The 25830-nt window shown below is 41.0% G+C and overlaps 2 protein-coding genes across 16 annotated transcripts in view; both read right to left on the bottom strand.

The window, feature by feature from the left end:
- CDC14B (cell division cycle 14B) overlaps positions 1-6577 on the bottom strand; it is a 56265-nt gene extending 49688 nt beyond the window's left edge. For 10 of the 13 annotated variants that reach the window (XM_051642800.1, XM_051642794.1, XM_051642798.1 and 7 more), the window contains exon 1: positions 6258-6540. In XM_051642800.1, the coding sequence (XP_051498760.1) occupies positions 6258-6414 (157 nt within the window). In that variant the 5' untranslated portion in view covers positions 6415-6540. Of the gene's footprint in view, positions 1-5811; positions 5871-6257 lie in introns of those variants that run through there. The other 3 variants (XM_051642793.1, XM_051642803.1, XM_051642805.1) reach the window with 2 other exon arrangements.
- Positions 6578-7928: 1351 nt separating this feature from the next.
- Positions 7929-13589, bottom strand: PRXL2C (peroxiredoxin like 2C). Of its 3 annotated transcripts, XR_007891833.1 has the most exons (7): positions 13284-13588; positions 12679-12747; positions 11031-11084; positions 10500-10605; positions 10149-10280; positions 9934-10021; positions 9407-9494 (listed from the first exon to the last, which is right to left on the bottom strand). XR_007891833.1 is itself a non-coding variant. In XM_051642822.1 (6 exons), the coding sequence occupies exons 1-6, from the start codon at positions 13464-13466 to the stop codon at positions 9367-9369; spliced, it is 672 nt and encodes a 223-aa protein (XP_051498782.1). In that variant the 5' UTR covers positions 13467-13586; the 3' UTR covers positions 7929-9366. The 3 variants fall into 3 exon arrangements, 2 of the variants coding, with proteins under 2 accessions (XP_051498782.1, XP_051498783.1); XM_051642822.1 differs by lacking the exon at positions 9934-10021 and having other exon boundaries at positions 7929-9494; positions 13284-13586; XM_051642823.1 differs by lacking the exons at positions 9934-10021; positions 12679-12747 and having other exon boundaries at positions 7929-9494; positions 13284-13589.
- Positions 13590-25830: the final 12241 nt, after the last annotated feature.

Genomic DNA, 25830 nt, shown 5'->3' with positions numbered 1-25830 from the left:
TTTAGTTTCTAATAGTCTTCGTCTTGTAGGCACAGCATCTGCAGTACTAGCTGGGAAGTGAATTACCTTCTGTTCCTCCCAGCATTTACCAAAGCGTGTCCTGAAAATGAGCCAAAGGATAAAATTTATAGTAATGCTGTGCATTTTTAAGAAGTGAGTAAACTGGCCCACAAAGGGAAACACGCATGGATAAGGAAGTGCACTGATACCCCAACTGGATGCAAAATATGAGGAAAACTGCTTCACAGAAAGGCAGTCCTGAGAAAGCGTGTATGCCAACACTTTAGGGGTGGAGGGAAACACAGTTCCCCTCAACTCCCCTACATCTGCCTCCACCATTGTGTTACTCTCTATGCTGTGTCAAAGTATATTTTTGTGATTTAGAAATTCTAGCAGGTACCCTAGCACATATTAAAAAAAAAAAAAAAAAGCTGCTCCACTGGTTTATTTCCCCCCTGCCCTGAGAACCAGAGCTAACGTGGGGGGATGGGCAGAAGACTGAGGGCAAAAAGACCAAAGGAGAACTGACAGGATATAGTATCTAGGGATTGTGTTTAAACTGGCATTGCTAGATTAAACACACTTCACACTACAGCCCCCAGCTATAATTTCACTCCATTTTCATGGCTAGCTGCCACCAGGTTCCTTACAAGCAAAAGTATCTTCTGAGTTAGCTCCCTGCAGCAGCCCACGGGGGTAAACAGAGGGAACACAGATTTGCCTCGATGGCATCTGTTCTTTAGATTACTAACTTAGACTGAGGTCTTCTGGGCACTCATATGATGTCCGTGACATCCACATGGAAGTCTGGCTGTAGTACTCCAACTGACATGCTACCTTCTCGCACACTAGCTTCTGCACACAAACTTTACATCACTTCAGAAAACGTAGAAGTCCTCAAATACAAAAGGAGAATCAAAAAGAAAAGAAATACATTTGTACAGGTCAAAGACCTAAAATAATATAACATTTTGCTCCTAAACAAGATTTTGTGTAACAGAATCACTTGCTTCCTCAGCGCTCCTACTTTTACTGAAAATCTTCTGCAGCTTTGGCAAAAACATCCAACAAAAGTAAGAATTCCTGTCTTGAGTGAACAGTGTATACATGGCCTTTTGAATCACTGTTGGCATTCAACTCTGCACTGCTATCTATGGATCATGTTAACTGTTGTTATTCTTAAAAGACCTGAAAGAAACTAAAGTTTAATCAATTCACAGAACTACCTCCACAATAAAGATGAGTGTGTCAAATGCCACCAACATCCTGACAAGTTCTCCATTCCTCTGCACCACTAACAATTGCTCTGTTATGTAAGAAACAGGCTCCACCTTCTTAACATGTTTCCTATACAGAGATTTTAGAAATGAGCTAAACAGAGAAGTCCTTTCCTGTAAGTGTATTTACCTTTCTACCGGCTTACCAGTCTGATATTAAACAACTGCGGTATTACCCACCACATCTGATTTTACCTGCTTTTTTTGCAAACATAATCCCAGTTCTGTTTACATTAGTGAAGGATTAGTGCGTTGATTTTTGAATGGAAGTAACACATGCTGAGAAAGGAGAATTCCTTCTTTAAAAATCTGATTACAGGATGCGAGTTTATAGATAAAATACACCAGAGCACTAATGAACTCATTTCATTAGGACTCCACAAAGGTTTGGACTGCAGGTGCAAGGCTTTAATTTTATTATTTTTATGCTTCCTTTGCTAATTTTAGCTTTTTAGTGTGTCATTTACATATAGTGAGCTTGAGCACTTTCAGATTCCTGCAAATTTCTGATAAAAGGTCACCCTAAAACTATCAAAGTAGAGCAGACCTTTCTAATCGTCTCTCGGAAGAATGAGATAATAAGGGCTCACTTCCCTACAGGCTGCATCTGCACTGCAATTAGGAGATATGACCGCAGAATATTACATACACCTCAGTTATGCTTAATTCTGTTAGCCTCACTTGACAAAATAGCTAAAATACAGAAACATGGGTGTCACTGCAGGCAATTAATTTGAGTAAGCACACAATGTACAACCAAATGAGCCTGCACACCCCTAACTGAGGACTATGTTAAAGCAGCTTGGCTACTGCAGGAGCATAAACTAGTGAGACTGAAGCAAGTACAAGCATGTCTACACAAACTATAATAATCACACATTTGATTGTGGTGTGCATACAGGAGGAGAAGCATTTTGCTTGTTTTTCAGATCAATAGTCTTCTGTGGAAATAGATGCTTAGAAAACTGAGAGCTACCACTCCAAAGTCATGTTAATGTGAATACAGAGATGACAAAACAATCTCCTTCCCTTTACTCTCATAAGCCTGATGTTTCTTGGGGTCTGCTGCATGGGCCTTGGAGAAAGAAATTTGAGTAATTCAAGAGACAACTAAATACCAAATAGGCAGTTGCTGCAGGAGGCGTCTGCATATGATCAGCAAAAAATATTTCACAAAAAGAGAAATTAAACAGTTCTATTGTTAAACAGATGCCTTAGATGAGAAACTCAGAGGAGACAGCACAACAAAACTGAACATCAGTCTGTTTTGAATGACCAGGAATGTAACCAAAGAGTTATATACTATTGTAAGAGGAGTATAATTCTAGATTCAGAGGTGGTACACGGTATTTTGTTGTATTTGATTTAAAAGACTCAAAAATATCAGGAAGACATATGAGAAAATATAAAAGACAAATTTTCTTGCAATGTCAAGAAAAAAAAAACCAAAATAATATAAGATTGTCTTTTTAGTAATTTTAACATTTAAAAGATTCATTTACTCATTACTATATTTCATATTTAAGTGATGATAGAGATGGCAAGTAAAACAGCCCGGCCTCTGAAAAATAAAATGAAAGCACACTAGAAGGCTGAAGAAACTTTTAATATAACAAAAAAACATGAAAAATTTTTCAGGGCCATGCCACAACTGATCAACAACACTGTTACTGTACTCAAATAGATGCCTTGTGTTTTGCTGCTCTTATCTGATACACAAGGCTACTTTACATATGTTCATGCACTTGCAGTGTTGGATTAAATAATAAAAGCCTTAAAACTGTTATTTTAAATCTTATATTTGAGAAAGACTCATAAGTAAGTCATATTGATAAAAGACTGAATACAACTTTTTTAGTAAGGCAGCTATATAATGAAAACTATTTTGAAGTGTTGACAGTAAAAATGTTAGAAAGCTTAACAATACTCAGGTGAAGTGCTCTTAACAATGAATAATTTTTTTAAAAGTTTTCCACATAATACAAAAGGTTTATAATGACAATCCAGCAATACTGAAAAAACAAAAGACAACTCTATGGTATGAAAAAAACCAACAACACACCACCAAAAAAACAACCCACCTATCAATGAACCTATTAAACCAAATACTGTTTCATAAAAACTCCAAATGATAGTCTAAGTAAAATGATTCTCAAAGAAAACCAAGGCATATACAGTACAGCACAGAGCATCCTTTAAGATGTTAGGTACTCACAGCAAACAAACTGGATATACACATTTAGCAAAAGGACAAATGTCAGGAAATGCCTCACAGTGTTATATCACTTAAAATTTAATTCCATGTATTGTTAATTCCATTGTAGTTACTTTAGAATTAACTACTGAAAAGAGGTGAGAGAGAAACACACACCTTCTGCCTGAGGTTTATGCATAGTAATTCCACATCTTTAAAATGCTATTCACAAAATCAGAGCAATGACTAAGAAAAGCAGCAAAGGAAAGGAAGTTAACAGCTTTCAAGCATCTCCCACAGAATTGTTATATTTTCTTTAGATCATATAAATTACGTCTTTCAGAGTCCAGAAGGCTATGGGAACATGCTTCTAATAAACAGAAGAAATGCATTTAGTTCCAGCAAATTGAATTTATACCAGCAAACATAATGATGAATAAATGGCTTACCATGCAGCTTTACAGACCAAAACATTTTTTTTACAAGAGTAGCTTTCCCAAACTACTCTTAAAAATAAAAATTAAAAATGTAGATATCTCATTAAAAATTATTCTGACATACAGCTAATGCATACAATTAATTAGGAAATATAGAAGTGCAGTAATTACTCTCTGTTTCGAGTGTAAAATACATGCAAACAATGGATTACAAGCTTTGCTGTTTATGAACATCGGGCAAGAAAGGATCCAAGATTTTTACAGCTCTTCAGATTTGTCTTCTGCCTGTCTTCTATGCAAGACTAAAATGAGGGTAGCCTGCAATGCCCTTAATGAGTTTGGCACTATTGTAAGCAGCTAAGGCAGATACCTCAGCCTTTACAGAGGTTAAAATACTTAACAGCATGTTCATTTGCAAGAGTAAGACCTTATACTATAATCTATCTCCAGTCCAGAACTATTAATTCATTTCTCAGAGTGGCATTATGAGAAAGCAGAACTGACAGTTTAAACGTTGAAGTAACTTTTAAAAGTGCTGGATAAAAAGGTAAGCCTGTGGGCTTACTCTTTCTAGGTTTCTCTTTTAAAAAGATGTATGACCAGCGTAATAAAAATTAGACTGTAATTGTTCCATTATTAGAAGCTTGTAAACAGCAGCCACTGTGCACAGTAAGAAGATCAAGACAAAATGAAACCTGCAGTAGATTACTGTATTTAATAATATTTCATTGTATTTCCACTATTATGCTGTATATGGTGAAAACCCACTGAAAAAACAAGTAAAAGTCGAGGTGCTCTACTGTGTTATTTAAATGGATTAATATCTCTTTAGAGAAGAAAATAAAGTAATTTAAGTAATCTGAGGATCCTATTGATGCCAGACATATCATCAGATCCAAGCAAATGCTGCACAAGAATGGTTAGACAGACCTGTTTGCTGGAGATCTGAGCTGGACAGAGCTGCCCAGTATTACGGGCAGGGAAGTTACTTTGGTATAAAATAGTAATCACCTGCCAGTTGATGGGTTTCTACATTTACCTTTAAAACCACACCATTTCCTATATAAATGGTTGCAGCTGTAGAAAAACACATGTGGAGTTATTGTAGTATTACTAGTTCTGCATAAAAGTAAACCATTATGTTTCTCCATGCCAATTAGGACTAAAATGCTGTGGTTTAGGCTGGAGTATTTAGGATTTAATTCCTTGACAGTATTAGAGCTTTTTGAAAGAGGAATCTGGTATGCTTTTGAAGTGTACATTCTATTCCACATCACTATGCTCAATTTTCAAAATAAAATCTCATGGTTTTCCAATTATATTGTTATCTAGCAGACACATGGAACTCTGTTTCTTCAGGCACGTAAGACTGGTGACTTTTGTCCACATTTGTTCGTTTTATTTTTGCTTGCTGTCTACAGAAAACTGCCCCTGTTCTTCACAAATAAGCAGTAAGTGAGGTTTATTTCTTGTTTTTTAAGAGAAGCTGTAAATACCACCACTGTCAGATTCTGATGCAGAACATTTTAAGTTTGTTTTTCTTTTCTTTTAGGCAAACTAAACTCAAGCATGTCTTTTAGCTGGGGAGCTCAAAACTAAATCCAGAACTATTTCAGCTCTGATCCAACATGCTTCTCCACAGAGACAGGTTCCTGTGCCGAAACAAAGAACAGTTCAAATCACAGGGCCACGAAAAGGCAGAAGGACAACGAGCAAACGTGCCCACAGCAGTCGGTGACACTCGAGTGTCAAGAAGTGGTGCGACGGTTGTCCATTATTTTATCCATTTTACCCATCAAGCACAACACCAGGAAGATAATACAGGCCCCCCCCTCCCTCCCTTCCCCCTCCCCGCAATATAGACAAATACATTATTTCGTCCCCCCACAGAACCATGTTTTACCGGATCAAATATATGTTCCCTGTAGACAAGCAGAAACACACAGCAGAACGCAACTGATCGGTACAGCCAGAGTTATCAAAAAGCTACGGTATTTATTCTGCTGGAAGCGTGCCTGGACTAGTGATGCAGATTGTAGAATACTTAGCTGTGTGCAGTGCCGGGGAGAGATAGGAACTGACCCATGGCACATATGGCAAGGGCGGCCGCTGGCAGTGCACACCGGCGTCCCGACGGGGACAGGGCCACCCAGGGCGGAGGGGAGCTCCTCCTTCCCCACAGCCGCGCTCCCACCAGGAACGGCGCGGCGCCTACCCCCTCGGGGCCAGACCAGGCTGGACACCCCCGCTCCCCAGCAGCCTCCGCCCCGTCCGGCCCCGTCTTGTGCCTCAACTCTCCCGCTGCGCCACCACCCGCCCGCACCCGCCGCCCCGGCACGCCCCCCTCACCGGCGATCTTCAGGCAGGTCTCTGACCCGGCGGGGGGCAGCTGCCGCCTCTCCGCCTCGCCCCCCGCCGCCCGCCACGCCGCGCCCCGAGTTCTCTTCATAGCCGGGGGCGCTGGGGCTGCACGGCGCCGGGTCTCGGCCCAGCTCTTCCGCTTCATGGCGGAGGCGGCCGTACCGCTACGGTGGGTGCGAGGCTGGCCGCCTCATCCCCGCCGCGGCGCTCCCCGCGGGGCTTGGGCCGCCGGAAGGAGGGACCCCGCCACGGCGGCGGCTGTTGACGCGTCTCCCCGGACACCGCCCCCTCCCACCGCCCCATGCACCTCTGGGCCACCCCCGCCCCGAGCCGGCGGCAGCTCCGGCACGGCCGCCCCCCCGCCGTCTCTGATTGGCTCAGCGCTGTGTGGCGTCACCAGCGCGGAGCGGTGGGGACGGTGATGTCATAGCGGCTGCTGTAACAGGTGGGCCGGGGAAGGGGGGCCCGCCCAGCGCCGCCGCTTTTGGGCTGCCGGCTGGCGGAGGGGCCTCGGTGCCTCGCCACTGCCTGGCCCGCCGCGGGGTGGGCTGCTGACGTGGCGCCGGGCTTCTCCCAGAGGGGGCGGAGGGTGGTGACGGCATGGCCTGAACGCAGCTCCTGGGGGGTACGAGGGCCCCGTCCCATGGACGGGCCGGCAACACGTGCGCGGGCGTAAAGCCGCGCCCTTGGGAATGAGCGTTTTCAGCTGCGTTGCTGGAGGCGTCGCAGTCTTCCAGGTGCCTCTCGGATCGCAGACCAAAAGACGGTCCCGGGGGACGTAACGTTGCGTAAGACCAACTGAAACAGATCCAGTACGTGCAGCCACCTTCTGGTGTGAGCGTTACATGGACTCATCTGGAAAGTTAAAATGGCTAGGTTCAATCTGCCGTTCATACACGGCAATGCACATCGTTATTTAAATGGGTGTAGAAATAAATAAAGCCAATAGTGGTTAAAACAGCTCATGACAACCACTCCCTCCCCACCTCTGTCTAACTGGCTGTGACAAAAGCCCTTGATGAAGTATTCCATGAGCTGAATATGAGACCAGTGATTATCTCTCATTGGTTTCCACCTTTCACTGCCTAACTTCTTAAAAATACTTTCTCTAACAGCACCAGAGACCTAAAATCCTACTGACACTTTAAATACCATTTCTCCTGTAGATGACTGTGGCCACCCTTGTTGCAATTTGTTAGCATGTGTGACTTACTATCTCGCAGGGAGGCAGCAAGCTTGCTGAAGCAGTGGCCAGATGAAACAGTTGATCTACATGCAACAAATGTAGGGTTGATGCCCTAATTAGGATGGTTTGATGGTTCTTGGACTGAGTCTTCCTCTCCATCTCTCCTTTTTTTTTTTCTTTTTTTTTTTTTTTTTGTCTGCATTTTGCAAATCTGAAGAAGTGTTTTTGCTGGGATAACAGGGAAGCTGTGGTATGGTCCCCGTCAGTATTGACATGGTGAGGGTAGAAGACTTCAACCTACAGAGCTGTCAAACTATACAACTTAATTCATTCCAATCCCTTGTAAGAATCCACACTTCTTTTGGCTATTATTAGTTTTATTTAATGTATTTAAAATACAGCAATAGAACTATTCCTATTGTGTGGTTTTAATTATACTGAAAGCAAAACAAGCAGAAAAACAGCTAGCCAAACACTTCCTTTAAAATCAGAACCAGCAATAACATGAAAGTGCAATGATTGCAAACAAGAAGTAAAACTAGAGCCAGTGTTGTTGGGAGTCATGATGAGGTGAATGAAGCAGAGTTGAAGTATTACAAATAAATTGAGTATATAGGATTCTTTCTCTCTGAAAATACTATCGCTGCATTTTTTGTATTTGTTTTACAAACACAAGGCCAGTTTTCTAAGACCACTTTTCTAGCTTGCTTTCTACTGTGGTTTAAGTAACACAGGGGCAGCTGCATTCCAGAGTTTACGACATACTAAAAAACATTGGTGAGCTGGGGGAGCTCTATAGGGAGGGGGCAGCTCCTTATTTATGAATAAAGGGGCAGTGGTCATGAAAAGCAGACTTATTCCCTTGGAGACCTAGCTGCTGGTCTAAATGTGTTACACCAAGTTCTGTGGAAGCCTCTGCCCAGCCCTAAAATCGTCAGGGTTCATCTGCACTTAAATATTTTAGCCCTGTGCTGAGTGTTGTTTAGTCAAAGCAGAGAACCGAACACAGCATTTTAATGTTAATAATATCCTTCTAAACACACCATATAAAAATGTGTATGTAATTAATAAGGTGCTAAGGCATAGTACCTTTAATGGAATTACATTGCTCAGTATCATTATGTTTCTTAAACAAGCCTTTTATTTTTTATCAAGGAACACGGCGTCTAATTTCACATGCTCTTAATGGTGTAGAGCTCTCCAGAGCTTGCTCTGTGCCTGCCACTGACCCTAATGGTGCAGGGACAAACCTCTTCACAGAACGCTGTTTTACAGTTGCATTAGTGTTACAGTTTAAAAGGAGAGAGAATTTGCAGGTAAAATACATATTAATAGTGTCATTTTGCGGTGAAGGCCAAAGATCAGAAACTGCAGACCAAAGCACACTCCTTCATAAATCTTAGACAATCTTATTTTAAATTTGCAAAAAGTGGCTCATGGATGAAAGAAGGCGCACCTGCTTTAATGAAAGCCACAGATTTTGAACATGAACATTTCCAGAAAACTGGGTAATATGAAATCTGACAGAACTGCAAACCAAAATGCTGTTGTCCTTAGCTCAGTTGTCTAAGACAAAAATAATGAAGGACATTTTTTCAGAGACCCCTTGCTCTGAGAGAAAGTACACATATTTTGCTGCAACTCTTAAAAGAAAAACAAGCAACTGACTATGGCCTACTCCAAAACTGACAATCTGATCCAACACACCCCTCCCTGGCTTACAGAGACACCTTTTCACATGATGCAAAAGAATTGCAGACAATTTTAAAATATAGCAGACATTTTAAAGTATTTATTTATAACTATAACATGTATTTCATACTATCAGCCAGTGCTGGATTCAAAAGTAGGCATAAGCTTAAGTCCAGTGCTTGAAGCTGTGATTTTTCAAGGTATATACAGTGTCAGTGCTCATATGTCAATAATCTGAGGCTTGTTTGTGAAATTTACTGTTTTAACTCCTGCCAGCTGCAAAACTGTGTTGATGGGAACATGATCCAGCCTGTTTTTATCAAGGTGCAAAAAATGAACTTCGTTACCTGGAATGGAATGAGAATAAACATTTAAATGGTTCAAGAAAATACTTCTTTATTCAAAGACAGTTCAAGAAAATACTTTTTTATTCAAATGAATCAAAGAAGCATTCTGATTTCCTGCTACCTTTTGTACAAATATGTACTAGCTCCATAGATTGCACAACGTACTATATTTTTAAACAATTACATAGATTTTTTAAAAATAATGTATAGAAGCAAGGAACATTGAGGCACCTAAATTAATTAAATCTGCTGTAGCATGATGTTTTATAATTTTTTGATAAGATGCCTTTGATATGTTGCAACTCTCCTCACTTTATGCATTATGTCTCTACTAAAGCTGCATTACATGCCTAGAATGGGAAAACAGGATATAGGTGAACACCACAATATCAAAAACCCCCTCCAAACTCTGAGGCAGTTGTTCCATCAGCAATCTTACTGATTTCTGCAGAACTGTGATCGGCTTTGTGCCACCTCTGTGGGACATGGGATAACACAATGAGACTTGCACAGGTTCCTTCATCAGCCTGTAAAATCACATGGTTCAACACAAGACTGTATCCTTGGGATCCACAGGGACAGCACAAGTGGTGGCATTAAAGCAAACAGCATCAGGAGGAGACTGTAACTTTCACACAAAACAAAGCAACTCACCTGGGCCTAAAATCAAAGCTCCTCCCTGCTGAGCTGGGTCTCCTTGAAAATCAAAAGCTGGGCTAGCCATTGCCCTCCACATACTCCTAATGCTTCCCAGGAGTGTGTTTGATTTTACATGAAGGCTCCGCACTAAACAAAATGGAAAAATACTTCAGTAGAAATTCAAAAGTATAGAAGGAGAACAACAAAATCAAACAGTTGATTACAAGTGTTTTGACAAAATACAGCCTACAAGAGATGGTCTGGTGGGCAACTCCCTGTGTACGTTGTAATTATAATATTTTAGCAGATCATCCTTGTTCTGTTCTGTGTAAGTAAGTCCTATCAAGGTGAGAAAATTACTCTTACCTGGTCCATTACTACCTTCCCCTCTTTTCATGCCAAGCTTTTTATAAATTTCCTTTTGTGGATCTACATACATTTCATGCGCGTAACCAGTTAAACTGCAAAAGGGCTGCAAAAGAAATGCATATCAAAACAAAAGTAATATTTTTAAGGTTAAGACAATAACTAGTTAGGATCTACTAAAAAAAAATACTGACACCCTGACATGCAGCTCCCCAGAATGGAAACCTGTGGATTTGTCATGTCAATATAAAGGCAAAAAATGTTAGCCCCAAAGATTTTACTAAAACAAAGCTCCCAGCAAAATTAAGAAAAGATGCTTCCATAATAAGCCCCAGTGGTTTTTAAACTGAAAATTTTAGCTGTTTTCTTTATTTCTCACTTATTTCTATTGGAATTGCTTTACGGAAAAGAATACTGTCCTTTTTTCCTGTCCTCGCAAATGACCATCTTTTCAATCAGAGAGATATCTCTCAATGCTGGCCATTAAGACACAATAGACGGTACAGTGTATTTAATGACTACTTTATTTACCTTGATGTGGTGATAAGATGACTGTCCAATAACTATAAGCCTCACATTTGCTTCCTAGAACAGAAAATAGGTTTGAAGCTGTAAAGAGGAATTTGGCATTTCTGAATGGCTGCAAAGCATTTGCAGAATCTGGTGTCCTGAGTTAATGATTTCAGTGCACTGAGGTAAAATAATTTGAAATTAACATAATTGACATGTTTTGTGCCTGTTCCTTTGTCTGCCCCTAACTGCACCCCTAGTTAACAGGTGCATTAATTTACTAAGTAAAAAAAATACTATTAAAGCTAACTTAACAGTTACAGATGTGTGAACTTTTATTTTTCTGTAGCATTAGTAGTGTCAACTTTCCAATTGATTGCAACCTGCTATGATTTCAGAAATTGAAAATTTTCACTCAGTTGCACCTACATCTAAAGAAGAATGCAAGTATTTAAGCACATAAATCTGTGATTTACATATACTGATGCTTGTTAATAGAAAAACTTGCATCCGCGTGTACAGCTGTCTTTTGCAGGTGCAACATTAGGCCTCTGTCTAAAATAGAGGCCAAAGCTGAGATTAATTTAGATGCCAGTAAAACAGTTAATAAAGTATAATGTTGGTTTAATATTATGTTATGATACTTTCCCACACAGAATTATTGTGCTTGATATGAAAATAAGCCCTCCTAAAATCAGAATACCCACACTCTGAAAAGCATGGATGGTTTTGACATTTATTTGAGCAGCCAATTAAGAAAATGTCATTCTGAGTTACACTGAGTGACCAGTTTAGAAAAATCTGTCCTGAGCTGCCAAAAAAATTGCACCTTTTCATCCTCAAGTTCTTAGTCATCTAAGGCTTGCTGTCAGCAAGGAGCTGAGTCTCTGTCATTACCTTTGCTGCTATTTGGAATAAAATATTACAGAATTTCAATCAGCAGCCCGGAAGAAATAGGTTGACCATCCACATTCAGCAGGGGATCATTGTCTTTCTCTGGTATTTCCTACCACCCAACAAATACCCGTTGCTACCCATGGGTAGCAACCCTTGTCCACTTAATTTATCCTGTCACTATGTTGCTCTTGTTTGTGCAGCTGCCTAGAGAACAGGTCACACACAACTGATGCACTTTACAAATAGCCATAGGAAAAGATACTATTTTTAATCCAGATCAGTTTTCTGATTTTGTTCCATGGACAACCATCAATCAGCCACACCGGCATAACAGAAACAGCGGTAGTTAATGGTCAGGAGAAGACAGCTGCCCAGGGCACTGCTAATACCAAAATAAATGCCTGATAGATGTTGAACTCTTCAGAACACAGCAGAAAAAACAGTACCAACCTAGCAGGGCAGGGAGATAACCATGCTGCTACAACACAGTGTGTAGTGCAATAAATCCTTTCCTGTGTCTCATAGGCAGATACATTATGTCTATTGTAGCAAACTATGACCAGGCTAACTTTCTCCTGAGATTTTTGTTGTTTGGGGTTTTGTTTGTTTGTTTTGTTGTTGTTTTGGGGGCTTTTTCGTTTATTTTGGTTTGGTTTGTTTGTTTGCTTGTTTTTTCCTAGAAGGCTTGGGCCTCACAGAAGCCTGCAGAGGGACCCAACCAATCTGCTCGCCTATAGCAACCCTATTTAGATATTAAGGGCAGAGCACTTACTTGTAAAAATTCCTTGGGGACTTTTGCCAGGTCTTCAACATACTCCTTACAAGTGTAACACAAAAAATTCTGCAACATAGCCAGTTGGATGTGTCAGAAACAGACATAATAGCATAGCACTGAAGCATCAGGTTCTGACTTTGGGCACAAAGCATTTTGGAGGTGCCCTGGGACTGAGAACAGAAAAGATTCAAGTTCTTTGTAGTCACCAAATTTGGATTAGGATCCCAGTTTAATCCAAGGCTAAACAAAGACGCTGGCCTCGGCACCTCGCTAACATTTTTATCTCTGGATATTTTAGGAATGCAAGAGCTGGCTTGCCAGCTGGGAAATCAGGGAACACAATGCTTGTTACCTTAAACGCATGGAATTATCTCCTTTCAGGTAGATACTGTATCATTGTACCGAAGAACGGCGGTTCTCAGAAGCAGAACCGATCTGCGTTGTGTTTTCCTATCGCTCTGCTCCAGCCTAGCTCGTGCAAGCTTCCCCTCCTACCCGCCCCCGCCCGGCTCCTCTCACAGCCTCGCTGGGGCTCCCTGCAAGGCGCCTCTTGAGCACCGGGCCGCCCAGCCACCGCTTCTGGACAGCTGCTCCCTCCTCACCCGCACGAACAGTACGATGGCTTTTTGCTCCCCATACAGAGCCTTGAAGGGAATTCTCCTCCCGTCCGCGTCCAGCATCAGGCAGCGCTCGACCTCCCGCAGCTCCTTCGGCTTCGACAGCTGCTCGCTGCCCCGCGCTCGGCCTACCTGCTGCCTGACGGGGGGCGCCAGCGGCCCGGCCATGGCCCAGCCCCGGCCCCCCAGCCTAGCCCGGCCTGCCCGGCCGGGAAGCTAGAAGAAAAGGAAGGCGGAGTTGGAGCTCTGGGCTTGTGTGGCGGCGAGGGCTGGGCGGGAGGCGGTGGCTCGTCCGTGTCTCTGGAGTACACGGGGGTCGGCTCCGTGCCCGCCGCTGAGGGAGGAGCTGGTGAGTTCAGGGCCGCCGGGTAACAGCAGAGAGAAATCTGCCCACCGGTGTCAACCAGAATGCGATTTGAGCCTGAAGAGCATAACAAAATCAACCCCAGCCTCCCAGAAATGTGCTAACAGCGGCAGTGACGTTATTATACAGTCTCAAGGTCAGGGTTTGCTTTGCAGGATGTCAGAGCACTTCAGAGGACTGTGAGCGAGCTAGAAAATTCTGTTTTCGAGAAACTGTCAAGTTGCTCTATCAGAAACAAAAATACAAAAAACCGAGCCAATGTTTCCTTATCGAAGTAATGGAACTTAGGCAGGTGAATAGCAGAAGATGCTGAGCAGTTGGAAGTGTTCACATGAATGTATCGAGAGCACACAGAAATTAGTGAATTGAACAGATCTTAAGAGAGGAAAACACTAGAGAGTTGAAGAATCGTGGAATGATGGAATTGTTTTCTTTAGAAAAGACCTTTAAGATAATCAAGTCCAACCATAAGCCTAACACACTGCCAAGTCCACCACTAAACCATTTTCCTAGGCACCACATCCACACGTCTTGTAAATACCTCCAGGGGTGGTGACTCCTTGGACAGCCTGCTCCAGTGACAACCCTTTTGGTGAAGAAATTTTTCCTAATATCCAATCTAAAAAAATACCTTAATCTCTTGGATTGTTGTGTTAGCTAAAGGTTTGTGAGGAGCAAAGCACTTTCTTTATCTTAGCGGGCAGAGAAAAAGAAGGAATAGGACTGGGGAATCTGTGGAAATTATTCTCCTTTATGAGCTTTTCTGATGATGTTAGTTCCAGAGTTTCTTTGGGCAAATTGTCCCAGACTCTATAATGTTAATTATATTCTAACTCATATACCCTGTACTTTAGATTAAGCCCTTTGCTTTCATATTACCAGGAATGAGCAAGTGGAAAAGACTTTTCAGCTATACAAAAACTATTTTCTCTTTCCTAGCCAAAAAAAAATAATTATGTTTTTCTTTTTAAATTATTTCTTCTCATATGTCATGTTTCTAGAATTTCTAGAGTGTATTTTCCTCTGGACTTTCTAGATGGTACTAGAATCACAGAATCATCATAAAATCATTGAACAGTTTGAGTTGGAAGGGACCTTAAAGATCATCTAGTTCCAACTCCTCTGCATGGGCAGGGACACCTCCCGCTAGATCAGGTTGCTCACAGCCCCATCCAACCTGCCCTTGAACACTGCCAGGGATGGGGCTTCTACAACTCTGTGCAACCTGTTCCAGTCGTTTACTACCTTCATGCTAAATAATTTCTTCCTGATGTCTAACCTAAATCTCCCCTCTTCCAGTTTTAAACCATTACCCCTGTCCTCTCACTACAGGCTTTTTTAAAAAGTCCCTCCTCAGCTTTCCTGTAGCCCCCTTCAGATACTGGAAGGGCACTATGAGGTCTTCCTGGGGTCTTCTCTTCTCCTCAACTCTCTTAGCCCATCCTCACAGGAGAGGTGTTTCAGCCCTTGGATCATCTTCATGACCCTTCTCTGCACTGTCTCCAGGAGCTCCATGTCCTTCTTATGTTGGGGACTCCAGAACTGGACACAGTACTGCAGGTGAGGTCTCATGAAAGCAAAGTAAAAGGGGAGAATCGCCTCCCTTTACCTGCTGGCCATGCTTCTTTTGATGCAGCCCAGGACACAGTTGGCTTTCTGGGCTGCAAGTGCACACTGCCAACTCATTTTGAGCTTCTCATCCAACATCACCCCCAAGCCCTCTTCTTCTGGACTGTTTTTGATCCGTTCTTCACCCAACCTGTATTTGTGCTTAGGATTACCCCAACCACAGTGCAGGACCTTACACTTGGCCCTGTTGAACTTCATGCAGTTTGCACAAGCCCACTTCTCAAACCTTTCAGGGTCCCTCTGGATGACATCCCTTCCCTCCAGCATGTCGACCTCACCATACACTTTGGTGTCATCAGCAAACTTGCTGAGGGTGCACTCAGTGCCACTGTCCATGTCGCTGATGAAGATTTTAAATAGCACCCATTTGAGTACCAGCCCTTGGGGAACGCCGCTCTTCACTGGTCTCTGTCTGGACATTGAGCTGTTGATCACAACTTTTTGAGTGTGACCATCCAGCTAGTTCCTCACCCAGTGTATGGTCCTTCCATCAAATCCATGTCATTCCAGTTTTGATACCAGGATGTTGTGCAAGACAGTAAACACAGTACTTTAGGTAAGTGTTAGGTTTTCTTCATGTCTTCGATCTACATATCCACCTAAACAGGCTGGCATTGCAGTTGTGCTTTCTGCAACAGTTTTATTGACTTCCATTCAACCTGAGAGCCACTATCACTCCAAGATGTTCTGCTCCAGACCTTTCCTAGAAGGAAGGGTTTTACCACAGTTCACTTAAAGAACTCAGTGAAAGAAGTTCTCTCTAATGTCACAATTTCTGAAAAGTCTAATTAGCTCTGTATAAGACATTTATACAGGTTGAGACAGAATCATAGAATCATTCAGGTTGGAAAAGACCTTTAAGATTATTGAGTCTAACTACAACCTAACTCTACCAGCCATTAACCTAACTTTACTAGTTCCAATGCTTACATAATGTTCCCAAGCAAAACATCTATATGTCTCTTAAACACTTCCAGGGATGGAGACTCAACCACCTCCCTGGGCAGCCTATTCCAGTGTTTAATTGCCTGTCAAGTGAATAACTTTTTTCTAATATCTAATCTAAACCTTCCCTAGCTCATTTCCTCTTGTTCTGTCACTTGTTACTTGGGAGAAGAGGCCAACACCCACCTCACTACAACTTTCTTTCAGGTAGTTGTCGAGAGCACTGAGGTCTCTCCTCAGCCTCCTTTTCTCCAGACTAAACAGCTCCGGTTCCGCCAGCTGGTCCTTGTAAGACTTGTGCTCTAGACCCTTCACTAGTTTTGTTGCCCTACTCTGGACTCGCCCCAGCACCTCAAGGTCCTTCTTGTAGTGAGGAGACCAGAACTGAACACAGTACTTGAGGTGTCAGCCTCACAAGTGCTGAGTACAGGGGCATGGTCACTTCCCTACTCCTGCTGGCCACGCTATTCCTGATGCAGGCCAGGATGCTGTTGGCCTCTTTGGCCACCTTGGCACACTGCTGGCTCATGGCTGCCCACCAGCACCCCCAGGTTCTTCTCCCTGGGCAACTTTCCAGTTACTCTTCCTAAAGCCTGTAGCATTGCATGAGGTTTTTGTGACACAAGTGCAGTGTCTGGCACTTGTCCTTGCTTAACCTCAAACAATTGGCCTTGGCCCATCAATCCAGCCTGTTCAGGTCCCACTGTAGAGCCATTCTACCCTCAGGCACATCGACATTCCTTCCCAATTTAGTATCATCTGCATATTTGCTGAGGAAGCACTCAATCCCCTCATCCAGATTATTAATTAAGATAAAGAGAACTGGCCCCAACACAGCCCTGGGGAACACCACTGGTGACCAACCACCAGCTGAATTTAAGTCCATTCACTACAACAATCGGCTCTGCAGTTTAAATAAAAACATGAGAGAAAGTAATCCCTGATTGATAGCTCTTTAATAGTTTAAGCACATGCACAGGGGAAACAAGCTAACCATTAGTATAGTCCTGTTGTTTCAGTAATTGAAGTTTATTTCATTATAGAGATACAGCTTATGGCTTTGCCAGGTTGGCTGTAATAATAATTGTTGTTGTTGTTGTTGTTATTGTTGTTGTTGTTGTTATTATTATTATTATTATTATTATTATTATTATTATTATTATTATTATTATTATTATTATTATTATTATTATCTGAGATAGCAAAACATTGTCTGAATGTTAGCAAAGCCCTTCTTGTGTATTTGCCTATGGCTGTGTACTCCAAGGACTAATCTTGAAGACCAGTATGCCCTCATAATGACTCTGATTTAAAAGGCAATGAACACAAATTGGTACAGAATCTATGAAAATTGGAAACTTATATTCTGCTAGACAAGAATTTGGGCAGTATTAATTCCCCATTTTTGTTGTCATCAGACTTCTTTGCTCACCTGACAGTTACCTATATATTATGCTGTCAGACAGATTTCTTCCACTTAGCAGCCGTTGAACCAAATCTGGTCTGTACAGCACTGCTCTGAGGCCCCTCAACAATATTGGTGAGAATGGACCACCTACCTTGACTACCTTGACTCAGTAAAGTGGGGAGAACTAGCTGCTTTTGACATGCTTTGTCCTTTGTCTTGAGGCTGAAGTGAGCAGGCTTGACACAGAACCTTGCTATGTTATGGCTTCAGTGAAACCACCAGGTAGATTTGGGCATGACCCACTTGGTCATCAGTACAGCTTGGACCAAGCCCTTGCCTTTGCAGCTGAAAATCGGAGCCTGCAGAAGAAGCCTGTCATTCCACAAGAGTGGATCTGCTGCCATGGCCTCTGAAGGGGAGCAAAGGCAGGGTTGAGCCTGCTGATGAAAATTGCTGGGCAGGGTGGTCCCAAAGGACACTGTCCTAGCTCATTTTGCACATAACTGTTCTTGTGCCTGGAGTCCAGAGAGGTCGTTGATTGGAAATGAAATCACTGAGGACACTAGAATGCCTGAGAGAGCTGGTAATCCAGACTGTCCACAGACCTGGCTGTTTTATGCTATTTGTACTCCTTAAACTAGCTGAAGAAGCATATCCTTAACACCTGGTTTCAGCAGTATACAGGTGAGGAACAGTATAGGCATCAGCTACGGACCCCAGGCAGCCTTGATCTTGACAAACTAAAGCTGTGCACTTGACAGTTAGCGACAAGCATGTTTGTGGGAAAAGAAGGTATGAGGGAGATACGGATGTGTGTTGACATTCTTGTAAGAAAATGTAAGAAACTTGTAACCTAACACAAAGTAAGGTAGAACGCGTGAACAGAAGCTGTAAACCAATGGGAAGGAAGTGTAAGGCGTGTGGGCAGGAGAAAAAGGTATAAGAACGCTATGTAACCCAATAATAAAGACTGATTTCTTGTGACCAGCATGGAGTGTCAGTCCCATGCTCTACCACAGAACAGTAACTTTCTTCTGAGGGCATTTGCTCAAGCATCTCTAATGACCCCTGAACAGTATCGTTCTAATTTTGTGTGGAGGTTCTCAAGTGTGGCTAGAACACAAATATAAATTGGTGTCACCCCAGTTTTACAGAGAAAGAAAAGAGATGAAGCATCTGAACACTGACATGCTCTCTGAATGAGGGATCACTCAAAATTCACAGTCACTTATAAAAGCTGAAGCTTAAAGCCTTTCATTTAGGTATGCTTAACAAAAATAAAGATACAAGTTCCACTGACTTAAATAGAGATAAAGACTGTGTATCTGCTGATATTCTGGATGATATCAACTGTCTAAGAGTGCTGCCTACTGAACCCATAACATCTTTACTGTGAGCTGTGATTAGGGAACCTCCCCTTCTTTCCCTTCTTCTCTTTATAGCTCTTGAATATAAAGATGCTGGTAGTGTAAAAACCATAGTCATCAGAGTGATGTCTTTTCAGTATTTTAAGGACAAGCAATTAGTACCTCAACATTATCAATCACATTGTAAAATTCAAGATGCAAGTCACTTTCTTCCCTGCAGTGCAATTTACAGCTGTAAAGAGAAGCTTAGCTAATATTTAATTAACCAAGGGTTGGCTTACTTTGTGCTGTGCATAGGAAATTCCGATTCCTACCATTTCAAGAGGAAGAAAAATAATTCCATACAAATGTGGAATAATTTGTTCTGTATTGACTAGTGAAACAAAATACAAACTGTAATTATGCAACCCAATTTACTTTATTTACAACAGGTGAACAAAATATCTGACAAGAGAGATGTGGTGTATATAAGTAGCATAAACGCTGTCTGGAGGTTGTGATGTGTATTTGTAAAACAATGTTATTTTTACTTTACTGCAAGATATACTGTTTATTTTGCACAAGTATATCTGTTGTTCTTGTTTATCTATTATTTAGCTAGAGATAACATGGTTATTACTTGTCACTTGTCAGCTAAAATTAGTGTTTACAAATTCCAGAGTTAAAACACAATGCTGAGTGCTATGAGGGTTTTTTAAATGGTTGTTGTAATGAAAAAGCAGTAAAATGTGCACCACCTTGTAAGTAAAGGGCCTTTTCCTTCATGGCTGCCTTTATTTGTTTTGTTAGTGACATGATATACTCGTGGTACACTAGACTTTTTGACAGAAGGTCATGGGGCTGATTCTTCTGACCAGAAAGGGGAATGGTTTGCAGCCTTGACAGTCATGTTCCAAATGGTGGCTTGATCTCAGTTTTTTTTCTGTCTGGTGTGTACTCTCCTGATGTGGTTTCCCTTCAGTTTTACTTTTTTTTTTTTTTTTTTTTTTTTTTTTTTGTGGAGAAAGGAGATATTACTGTTTCAAAACTTGCCTGAATTTTGCACTTTGCTTTTTCACTCCTTTAAACAATTATTCAAGATTATTTACAAGACTAAGGGCTTTGTAAATCCGGTTGCAGTGTCGGGTGTGTGTTGCGTGCTGATTAACTGTTGTTTCACAACAAGAATAATGTAAATGTAATTAAAAATTTACTCTTTTAGTTTAGTGACCATACTGACATATGGAGACAAAACATTTCTGCTGTTATGTTTGGCATATTTAATTTTGTAATACAAACCCTACAGAGAGAGCAGCAGTGACAAACTTTACTACACATGAAACTGTAACAATATTAAGTGAAATGCTCACACTTTGTCTAAGATAACCTCAAGGAATAGAGAGACTTTAATGCATTTAGTAAGAGCTCACTCTATTAGATCTCTTTCTGTTTTGCAACTACCTACTTTGTGTGCTGCAAATGAAAAACAGAGATTACCATCTGCATGTCAATAATAGTAAATTACATGTGACTATGCTGTTTAGTTGCTCTAAGTGCCACTGCTTTGAGTCTTCGAAAAAGTCAGAAGTAGGTCTCTCACCTGAAGAAATCAGTAGTTAAATAGATAAGACAGAATCAAAAAGCAAATAGAAGTTATGCTGCAACACGAAGGGGCCAAAAAGTCATATCTCGTATCTTGGTAGCAATAAAGCTTTTAGAAAGTAAGCTAATTATCTTTACAGTTTGAATTATAGTGTAAACTAGATCAGAGGATTAGAATGTAAAGAAATGCAGAGGTGATCTCAGGGAGTATTCATGCGAAATTAAGCCTAGCTGTTCAAGACTCTTACACTGGTGTCCTGCAAGGTAAAAAAAAAATAATAAATAAATAAATAAATAAAATCTTTCTTGAAAGCTTTAGATAATGTTCCTTTTTTTGCTTCAGTAGAAAAATGTAAAACTTCTTTTGTTTTGTTCCTTTTTTCCACCACAGGATTCTACTGGCTTTTACCTGTGCAGGAAAAGCATACTATAAGAAAGTTGTAGTTCCCAGCTGCTATTTTTATTTTCTTTGTTCGGAGAGAGCTGGGTGTGTACCTAATAGCGGATTCACTTCGAATGGCTTTTTTGCATATGACAACATTGGCATTTAGCTACAGTTAGGAATTCCCTTCTTGAGGCCAGTGGGTGGTATAATATATTTGCTGGAGGCTAGTGACTTGGCACACACTTGAAACAGATCTCATTTTGTGGTACATAATTAAGAGCAGCATCACTTTAACATCAAACGTATGTCTTGTGCCTCTTTGCTAGAGGGAACAATTAGGAACCCAGGCTATTTCCCATCTAGAAATAGATTTGATTTTTTTGCAAACATTCAAGCTTGACTGCCTGCTCATATCCCTCATATCTTACTACATTCTCCTCAAAACTCGGGGTTTTTTTGTGTTTTTTTTTCTTTATCATTGTTACTCTGTAAAATGTTTGCAACAATTTTGACTTAGTTCCCTTGATGCTGATTTTCATGCATCAACAATTTGTTAAATGCAGCTTCTGCCATTTCTGCATAGTATGAGTCAGAATATTTTTCAGACTGAATTGACACACTGTTGTGCTCTCTCCAGAAGTAATAAAAAATGTTTAAAAATTCTCATTAGATGGTTTAACATTCAAGCCATGGCACTGCTATGGTTTCTGAGGTCCTGACATAGAACTCCAGTGACTTAGTATAGGTTTGATCATACAAATAAATTAGCTAGGTGTGGTAACAGTCAATCTGTAAAACATATTTGCTTCTATGCCAATGCTACCATTAATTTGACAAAGGGAAATTCTTTGAAGAAGTAATAATTGTTGCTTGAAAATACCAGATGAGTGAAGAAATCTTGCTAAGCGGGATCAGTGCAGCATCTGGAATTGCCATGCCAGCAGGAATCACTTCTCTCTAATCTAATTTGTGTGTCCCTTTCTGAATGGTTCCAACCACTGTTGTTTGTTTTAAGTGGGAATACCAGAATACAGAAAAAAATTAATCAGAATTGTTTGGGTGTAGATCCCATCTTACTTTCCTCCTACTGCTTAGTAGGCTGCTACTAGCTAAGGCAGATGAGACTAGCCCTGATTACATATGTATGTATGTGTATGTATGCATGCATGTATATATTTATTTAAACAAATGTATAAAATGTCTTGTGATAATCTTAGTTTGTGAGCCCATTTATTCTACTCTGACACTGTCTTCTTCAGGAGGTATGGCCCACTTGGGACTTGCATGTGCAATTATTCTTCTTCTCCATAATCCATGTTTCACACGGGCAGGGTGTGTGCATAGCTACTTTGGAATGTTTCTTCTGTGTACATGTGTTCTTAGGCATTGACTTTTGAGAAAATACTTTAATAAGATTTTTTTTTTTTAAATAATACATTTAGTTACTTTTCCTTGTATGTCTGTGCAGCTATATTCTAACTAGTTCATTGTAATTCAGCGACTTTTTCCAACAATGTAATAAGGAGCTTGTTGACACTTGAAAGTTAATTCTGATTAAAGTAGGTGTAAACTTAATTTCTGTAGCTGAGTAACTCCAGTTGTGGATGTGCTTATTTGAATTTTGCTTATCTGATATGGATTTCAAATAACGAGACAACATCAGAATAAGGGATAGTTCTACAATAAAAGGCATGTAATAACATGAAGTTGTTCGGAATATCTACACCTCATGTTATGGACAAGATATGATAAGTCTTTTAGTGTGATACTATTTTAGATTTCTATGGCAATTTCAGGTGATAAAAACTTCTAGAGTCTCTTTGTTATTGTCTTTGATGTCAGTTAGATAAGAGAGCTTTTATTTCATTTGAAATTGAACTAAGAAGGTTGCTTTCTGTGAAGAAAACTGAGAGTAATCTTCTAGCATAAGTTATTTACTGGGTTCAAGTTCCGGTAAAAATCATGAAGAACAGGGATTCAGCAGCTGGCTTGCTGGGCTGGATGAAAATGATGGATATACAAGTCTTTGTACGAAGAAGGTGATACTGTCTGTCTGCAGTTTTGCACACAAATGCAAGTCTTATAATTTAAAAAAAAAAAAAAGTCATAGTTTTAAAGAGTTAGAGTCCTAGAAAGATTTTTCTCACTTAAAGGAGAAAAGCTGTCTGTTGTGGGTGTCAAAATTCCATTCGCTTAAGTGCACTGTCTCCTTCTGTGCATTGTTGAGGCATTCATGGGATCTTTGAAGTGTAGCATGCCACAGATGTAGTCCCACATTTTTACAGGATATTCTAGAAATTCCACTGACAGACATGTTAAAGGTGTAGGGAATTGGAAACTGGTGTATTATGAGTGTAGCAGTCTGTCATTCGTTCTCCTAACAAATTGAGTAACAAGTGTCAATCTGGAATCACAGGCTTTTGCTAAAACAATAATTAGTTAGGCAGGAGCTTCAAAATATTACTAGTGTACCTAAAAGTTAAAATTTAGTTTACAAAGACCCTCAAATATGCCAGCCTTGAAAGGAGTCTGGGTCAATAGCTAGCTTTATTTGAAGCTGGAAATATTGAAGTAACCACTGGCCATCTCTTTCTAATGCTTTCTGTAAATACTAAAGTGTCTATCCTGCCCCCTTGCAGATTAACAGTTCATGGCCTGTACTTGAAAGGGGGAATGTGATTGTATCACTCTTCTCTATTTCACTCACTCTCTGAGTGATATAAAAGCACTTTTCCCATTGGAGCTGCAGCATGACCTTGTGTATCCACTCCAAGAACTCACCAACATGTGGGCTTCTAAAAATGTGCACAATCACTGAAAAGCAATTTCAGAGACAAGGCAAAGGAGTGTACAGTAACTTAACAACAGTGCAGTGGAAATTCAGGTTGACAGAATACAATTGCAAAAATTTGATTAAATCAGAACTCCAGGGATAACCTAGTTCACAGTGCAATGGAGATCTCTGAGGACTGTGAATACCTCAGATACATGTTTAACATTGCATTTTAAGATAGTGCTTCGAAGAAGTCATCCTTACACCTTGGTGGCATATTATTTGATATCACCTCAAAGGTAAGTATACTGCCTATGGATTCACTAGTGTTCATGCTTGCTGTCTACCTAGAAACAGGTGTTATTTGACAGTAATTTGTTACCTTAAAAAGAAGAAACCACAAAGCACACATTTTATATAACTTACACTTAGCAGTCTTTCAGATGTAATAGTCTTTCAGAGGATTAGTATTTACAGCAGCATTTAGAGGAAACAAGAATTTATGAAACTCTAATGCCAGGAGGAAGAGCTCATTAGAGACTCACCTCTCATGTATCCCTCAAAATATGTCTTGACTGCAGGCTCCATGAGTCTCTTCCTTCACTGAATCTTGAGCCAGTGGGATTCCACTGAGGACCAGCTGAGGTGATGGTAAGACACTGGAACAAATTGCCAAGGGACGCTGTGGATGCCCCATCACTGGAAGTGTTCAAGGCCAGGTTGAATGGTGCTTTGAGTTACCTCTCTAGTGGGAGGTGTGCCTGCCCATATAGGGGAATTGGAACTAGACGTTCCTTCCAACCCTGGCCATTCTATGATTCTGTGGAAACAGTCATGATTTGGGGAACTGCAGCTGGGATTGTACACAATATTTATTTCTGCCAATTGCTTCTTCTTACTTCATTTTCCTCTGCTGCAGTGTGAATTATGAATGGGTCACAGTTCCTTTGAGGGAGTTCCTGCCCTGCCATATATTCTTAGTGAGCCGGAGTCCCTCTGGGACTATTCCTGTCTGGTTAGTGATCAGCCATGCCCTGTATCCCCTCAGGGGTGTTCCTACTCTAGTGTGTGTCATCAATAGGTCACAGTCCTTTCAGGACATCCTCACTATGGTGCAGGTTACTTCATTGGTTGCAGTCACTTCACCTCCTCTGGCATGGAGTATCTCTGAAGAGTACATCTCCATCTGTCCCCTAGCAATGTCCCTGTCCATGTGTCTCCTCTATTTTTTCTTTCCCAGTAGCTGCCAGTTTTTCTTAAACACACCTGAATAGAGGTACCATGTGGTTGGTTGAAATTTTGGTGGGTGATATGGGGAGCACACTGGTTCCAGAGCCAGCTGGAAGCAAGTGTGATTGCACTGCTCAGCTAATGGGTTCCACCCTTCAGCCAGCCTTGCAGCCCCGGCTACGCAAAACCTGTGACCTATAACAACTGGGTGCACTCTCACCATGTAGCATGCTGTGCCCCTGCAAGACAAACTCTGACTGAGTTGGCTCCCAAGGTGTCCCAAGGTAGCTCAGGGTCTACCTAAACAGCAAATGCTGCTTTTCTACCTTTTGGGTTGTTAATCCTGTGATTGTGTGTTGTTACCTGATACCTATGAAATACTTAAAACTGAAATAGAAATAAATTTGTACTTCTTCTTAGTAGCAAAGAAAAAAACCTCTTTTGAAAACCATTCCTCCTCAAGGTTGTCCCTGTGTCCACTTGACAAACCAGTAGAAAACAGAGGAGCAAGATTTAGAGTGAACAGAATTGAAAGGGAGGCTATTCAGAAATTAAATGTATTTAAGATTTTTCACAACACTGACTTTCTATGAATATATCTGCCTTCAGTTACCAACCATGAGTGTTACAAATCTCTGAGTTAGTATGAAGACTGAGGAGATGATTTTCTTTATGTCTAACTTGCTAGGCAACATTTTTTGTACTTTATCACAAGGAACTACTGACAACAATCCACCCCTGTGGTCATAACCTCAGCAAAGACTGCTTTAATAATTTATATCTGAAGCTTGTGGTAGGCACCAGCTCTACCTGGTGTAAATACTGCAGTTAATATTCTTTGTATAAAAAA

The sequence above is a fragment of the Apus apus genome, chromosome Z (genome assembly GCF_020740795.1).
Source record: "Apus apus isolate bApuApu2 chromosome Z, bApuApu2.pri.cur, whole genome shotgun sequence".
In the NCBI taxonomy this organism is placed as follows: Eukaryota; Metazoa; Chordata; class Aves; order Apodiformes; family Apodidae; genus Apus; species Apus apus.
This window is presented reverse-complemented; position numbering and strand designations above follow the sequence as displayed.

Excerpts from the sequence above, each read along its gene's own strand:
- PRXL2C (XM_051642822.1), bottom strand. The coding sequence starts at position 13,466 with ATGGCCGGGCCGCTGGCGCCCCCCGTCAGGCAGCAGGTAGGCCGAGCG. Across the intron at positions 10,606-11,030 it reads CATCTTATCACCACATCAAG|CCCTTTTGCAGTTTAACTGG; the intron begins GTAAATAAAGTA and ends TTTCTTTTGCAG. Across the intron at positions 10,281-10,499 it reads GGAAGGTAGTAATGGACCAG|TGCGGAGCCTTCATGTAAAA; the intron begins GTAAGAGTAATT and ends CATTTTGTTTAG.